The sequence below is a fragment of the Lonchura striata genome, chromosome 1, assembly GCF_046129695.1.
Source record: "Lonchura striata isolate bLonStr1 chromosome 1, bLonStr1.mat, whole genome shotgun sequence".
NCBI classification, from domain to species: domain Eukaryota; kingdom Metazoa; phylum Chordata; class Aves; order Passeriformes; family Estrildidae; genus Lonchura; species Lonchura striata.
The window spans coordinates 132110776-132116775 of NC_134603.1; the positions used below are offsets into that span (position 1 = coordinate 132110776).

General features: G+C 44.1%; 1 protein-coding gene across 3 annotated transcripts in view; it reads left to right on the forward strand.

The window, feature by feature from the left end:
- SLC25A13 (solute carrier family 25 member 13) overlaps positions 1-2980 on the forward strand; it is a 96753-nt gene extending 93773 nt beyond the window's left edge. For all 3 annotated transcript variants that reach the window (XM_021538373.3, XM_021538374.3, XM_021538375.3), the window contains 3 exons: positions 556-714; positions 795-885; positions 1770-2980. In XM_021538373.3, coding sequence (XP_021394048.1) covers positions 556-714; positions 795-885; positions 1770-1959 — 440 coding nt within the window. In that variant the 3' untranslated portion in view covers positions 1960-2980. The remainder of the gene's footprint in view (positions 1-555; positions 715-794; positions 886-1769) is intronic.
- Positions 2981-6000: the final 3020 nt, after the last annotated feature.

The following is a 6000-nucleotide window of genomic DNA, read 5'->3' on the forward strand; positions in this document are numbered from 1 at the left end:
GTCAGCTGTGGCTTTGCAGCTGAGCAGTCTGCCATGCCTAATGAGAAGAATGACCCTTTTTGTAAGCCTTAGCTCTCAAGTGTTGCTGAGCATGCACGGCATTATCTGGTTCTCCGTAAGATTGCTGCGTGAGGGGCGTTTGTGTATCTGTGTTTGTGTCTGTGCACAGCCTATTCTAGCACAGTGTACACCAGGATGCCAGGAACCACACAGAGGAATGAAAAGGAAAGGGAAATATCAACCTTCCTTCTAAAAGCTTTGTGCTTATTAGCTATGCAAGTTTCTGATTAGCACTGGAAACTCCAATCTGTGCCTCCCAGCTTGGCAGGAAGCACGTGATACGGTTGTTCCTCTGGGAGAAGCTCTTCTGAGTTAAGTCATGTCCCCAACAGCAACTTCTTGTTACTTGTTCTCCTTTGCAGGTTCTGCTTAAATCAAATGTGGCTGGATTCTCCTGATGTAAAGAGGAAAGACCTGCTTCCCTCTGGATAAACTAGGTGTGTAGTATATGTGCCAAGGCAGTGGTACTCACCTGATGACTTTTGTGTTGTTCAGGTATGCCTGCAGCCTCTCTAGTCACCCCTGCAGATGTGATCAAAACAAGGCTACAGGTGGCAGCCCGAGCAGGACAGACCACCTACAGCGGCGTTGTGGACTGTTTTGCCAAGATCCTGCGGGAAGAAGGCCCGAAGGCTCTCTGGAAAGGAGCAGGAGGTGTGTAAAAGAGCTTTGATTGCCAAGTGATTTCTGGTTGTGGCATTTGTCACTGAGGAACTCTTCTCTTTTCTTTCAAGCTCGTGTATTTCGATCTTCTCCTCAGTTTGGTGTAACTCTGGTGACTTACGAGCTACTGCAGAGATGGTTTTATGTGGACTTTGGAGGAGTGTAAGTATGTGATGTCTGAACATACAGGGATCCTGAAGTACCCCCTTGGTTCTGTTGGGTCTTCGTCCTCCTCAGAACATCAGACGCAGCAGCTTCCTAGGACGTGTTGTAAAGGCTTTGTAAACTACACTTTACTGGAGGAGGTTGGGATGATATTCCAGAGAGCAGTGAACCAGTAGTTGTTTTGTAACAAGATATTACCACATTTTATATCACAGTTTCAAGCAGGCAACCTATGTTAGTGTAAACAGAGACAGTGGGAGGCTAAATAATGGTCTGGGGATGTAAATGCAGGAAAAATGTGATGCCTGCCAGGTCAGGATACACTCTGCATTAGTCCTCATTATTTAGTGGAGGAGCTGTGTCCCTGATTAGACAGGGCATTTGATGTCTAAAAAAATATACAGTTGTCACCAAGGTCAAAACCAATTTGTTGGCATTTGAGCTGTGCCTCCTGCCTTTGTTGACAATACAGGTGGATGTGCATGTAGCTGTTTGACTTGATCCCAGAGCAGCTGCAGATTCTATGGATCTTTGGGGACAGCAGTTTGAAAGCCACCACAAAAGTTACTTAAACTCTGCTATGTTGCTGGATTGGTTGCGTCCTGTAGCAAAGACTTATGAGCCCCTGCTACCTCACACTAGTTTTGATTAATGCACTGCAAATTTTTATCTGGATTTGACCATTCTCAATCAATATGAAGGCTCCTAACTGTTCTGGGAGGTTTTAAAACAGGGTATGTCTCCTTACATTGCAGCATTTAATTTAGTTACTTACAGGGAAGTACACTCAGCTGTCTCAATAAATTTACTTTATGGAGGAGATTTTGTGAATACTGATTTTACTCTATGAAAGTTAATTTATTATTTTTATTATTTTGCAGAAAACCAGCTGGATCAGAGACAGTTCCTAAATCTAGGATCACGCTCCCTGCTCCTAACCCTGACCATGTTGGTGGTTATAAATTGGCAGTTGCCACTTTTGCAGGGATTGAAAACAAGTTTGGACTTTACCTACCTCGGTTTAAGCCATCGCCACCTACCTCAAAGGCTGCTGCAGCAGTAGGACCCTAAGTTTATTGCTGTAGGGTTTTTGTTATTAGTTGGGAAAGAGCCACTTTTCTAATTGGTTAATACTTTGTTCCTTTAGCTTCTCATCATATAAAAGATTAGCTTCATTTGAGTTTTAAGGTAATTTTCATCTTAAATGGAATCATTTGTCTTTGTGCTTCCGTAACCAGATCACTGTGAAATTCTTACCAGTTGTTTTAAGTTTGGGACCATGAATGTATTTGTCTACATCTGACATGTGCTTGTGTTGGGAAGACACTAATTTTAGGTTCTGTTTATTGGGGAGGGCTGGGTGAGAGCTGTGAACCAGATCATTTTACAGGCAATGCTCAGTTGCAGATTACCAGGGCAGATGTCACACATCGTCACTCAGATGGAAAACTCAGTGGATATCACGGTGCTCAAAGCAGAATGATTTGGACTGTGCGTGTAAAATGGTTTTAAACTTGGTGCGTGTTTGTAGAGGTCAGCAAATATATACCCGGTACCTAAGTGTGCCAGTACAGCTTCAACTTTCTAAATCACGCACAAGTTCTGTTTCTGGATTGTATTATGGAGCTTTTATGTGGAACATGTTTTTGTAATGGAAACCACATTTATAAATGTTTAGCCGTTGTATTATGTTACTGGTATCAAAATGCTCAAAAGAAAGTGTTATTGTCCATAGTCTTTGCACTTTATGGCAGAACTTTTGGCATTCTACTACACATACAAGGAAGTTTAATAACTAGGTGCCTATCTTGGGTTGCTGGTGTTTGGAATTCAGTTTGTATATGCACTTCTATAGTAAAACGCTGCTTGTTTAAATAACTGCAATAGAAAATTCATGCACTGTATCAATGGTACCTGCCTTAACTGCTGGCTTGTAATTGGCAAATAGGTGGTTTCAGATTCTTATTTACTTCATTGAGTCAAAAGAGATTAAAATAGTCTAAAATAAAAGATTTTACTTAATTTTTGGTGCCTTGCACAGTGTTTAGAAAATTATGTATTTATGAAGATAGAAATAAACCTTTCAAACAGATACACATGGTATTCTGTTACGGAAATAGCATATTACATTGAATGTCTTGTTCAGCTTCAGTGATAAAGTCAGATTAAGGTGAAGCTAATGTTTGCACTTGTAGGCTATGAAAACACCTGCAGCTTGAGAACAAATTACTACAATTCCCCAGCCGAGAAAAGACATCTGTTGGTGGAGATGTCACTCAGGAAAAGAGACTTTCTCCTCAGTCAGAAGCGGGGATTGAAGTTTTGATATTTTGATCTTCACTTTTGCGGGGAGGTTAGTGATTATGAACAGCCTGGTCACCTAATCACTTGAAGGTCCTGTTGTGTGTCTCCTGTGATACCTCTAAGATGAGGAATTTGGCTTTGCTTGTCTCTTTGGAGTGGGGGGAGTGAGGGGTGGGTGCCTTCAACCTTGGCTGTAAACTGAGGGAATGCACAGATGCAGTGTCTCTGCAGAAGAACGAGTTTGCTGTGCAGTATCACACTGTGCTATAATTTGTGGAAATACTGAAATGGAAATCATTCTGATGATTTTGTATTTGGGTCATCATTTGGATTATTCTCTTTGACTAATTTGTATTTTGAAGTTACTAGTGAAATGCAGACTGGGGGTATGAGTAGCAGCACTTGTGCATGTGAAGGTGAGGGGAGCAGATGACATTTACCTGCAGCTAAATCTTGGAGTCTGGCTAAACCACTGGGCTCTGACATGCAGCAGCTGCTTCCTCCCAGCCCTGTGTATCTGAGTCTTCCCAAACGACAGCTCCTTCATTTCAAAAATGGGGAGAAAAAGCTCTCCCTTGTAATAACCCTTCAAAATTAGCCATCAGGATTTTTGGTTAAAGCATGTCACAAAAGTAAAACATTCTTACTGGGTGCTGCCTGTGCTTTACACATGAGATTTTAAGCTGTTTAAGAGCTGCTTTTGTACTTTATCCTACAGATTTGCCTGATATACCATGTCAGGGGTTTCTGTGGAAAGTCAGCAGCTCTGGGAAGATGTCTGAGTATAGAGCTGCACCTTCTCCCTGATCCAGGAGAAGAAATGCCTGGTCACTGGATGGGCTTGGTTGGCAGCTGCTGCTTCCCGGCTCATTCTGGAGAGGGACACCCAGGCTGCACACACCACAGCACATCTCTCTGCTGCCTGACACTGAACCCCAGTGCTGCTGGGGCTTTGCAGCCAGGCACAGAAGAGGAATTAGACCTGGGTTATTGTAGGGCTTGCACAACTTCTTGGCTCACGTGATAAAGACCATTCATTGCCTGTGTTCCACAAAACAAATTTCTCTGCCTCCTGGTGCCCTCACATTCCCAGGCCTGGCAGTATATTTATGACTTGTTCTTTATTCTGGGGATGAAGGGCAAAGCTCCCATCCCAGGAACAAAGCTCAGGCACTGCTCTCCTATGGCAGATCCATCTCAGAAGGCCACGGACTTCATCTTCTCTAAGCAGGGCTGGACTGACTCCACCAACCCACCCATGGTGGCCTTTCCCTTCACCATTAACTTTCCTGGAGAATTGTTTTCTCCTGCCCATCTCTTCACGGTCAGTAAACAGCAGAGGTGGGGGCAGAAGCGTTGAAGAGCCAGTGGCTGCTTTGTTAACAAGCAGCTGAGTTCAAAAAATTCCAAATGGCCGCTGCAGCTCTGCCCAGAGATCTTGGGGAAGATCTGTGCCCACAGTCGGCTTCCTCCAGACACAAAAGGATGCATTCCTGCTCTGAAAAGCTTGCAGGCCAAGGAATTGTCAGATTGTCTTGCAAACAAGCAAAATGCCCTGAGGACAATGTTTGTCCTTTCTTGGTTTCTGGGTGAGTTATTCAAATGGATAAAAAGTAACCTCACTTGCTTCCTGCACTCCAGCTAACCCCCTGTGACAGCACTTCTAGAAAAAAGAAATGGCCAAATACTGGTGGTGTTACCTTGTCAGACTGAGAATGGGGCAGGAGTGTCCCTGAAGCAGGTACCCTGTGTTTGTGTTTCTCAGTCCAGCAGAAGCCAGGAGATGCTTTTCTGCCTGGTCCCCAGGGAATGGGTTATGTTTAAGCTGACTTAATATTGACACTTTGCAGGGATGCTTTTGTGAGCAAACATACCACAAACTTCAAAAATAAATTGGGCAGATTTTTATAAACCTGCTAAAAATGCAAAACCTGACAAGCGGCTCTGCATCATCTTAGGAGGGGGCAGCCGGCTTGGAATGGCCCTGCCTTAGCCTCTATGTGTGCATAGGTGTCACACGGCCTGCTGCTGAGATCCTCTCCAGTGGCACAGGGATGATCAGGAATCCTCCAGCTTTGCTGTTTAAACACTGCTGTGAAACTCAAGACTGTTTTTGTTTAAATATTTGCCGTTTTTTGCATAAGCTAGAAGGCGATTTCCAGAGCTAGTGATCATTTGTCAGCTATTTAATGGCTGAGAATATACAAATCTCAAGACGTTTATATTTTAAGTGTCTCCAGAGACCTTCAAACACATCAAATAACACAGAAGCAGCCTGGGATGAAGTGGTTTCTTTAATGCCACATGTCATGTGGTGGTTCTGCTTTCTGCACGGTGGGCAGTGGATAACTCAGGCTGTGAGACTGTGCAGCCTCCCCTCGTGCTGAACACGGGATATCATCAAAGTGTCTGTTGCCCTTCAGAGAGATGACATTTCAGGTGTAGTAATGATTTTAACTTCTCCTTGAGCTGTTCCTCATCACACCAGGAAGCAGTACTGTCACTTCCAAGATTCATTCCAGCTGCTGTAGTTACATTGCCTGGCCTTCCTCACACCCCAGGCTGTGCAGACACTGTGTACCAGACATGGTGGTGTTACTTCAGAAGTATCTTTGCTTATGACTTTGAAGGAGAACTGGTCCTGTGAGCTTCCCAAAGACAGGTGGCTACTCTATAGCACCCTTAGGCACCGAGTCCTGCCTTTGGAGAGTGTCCTTTGTCACTGGCCAGTGGAGACAATCCCACTCCATGTGGGATGCTGTTTTGCTCTGTGAGGGATTTCCTCACAGTCTTCTGCCATGCGTGCTT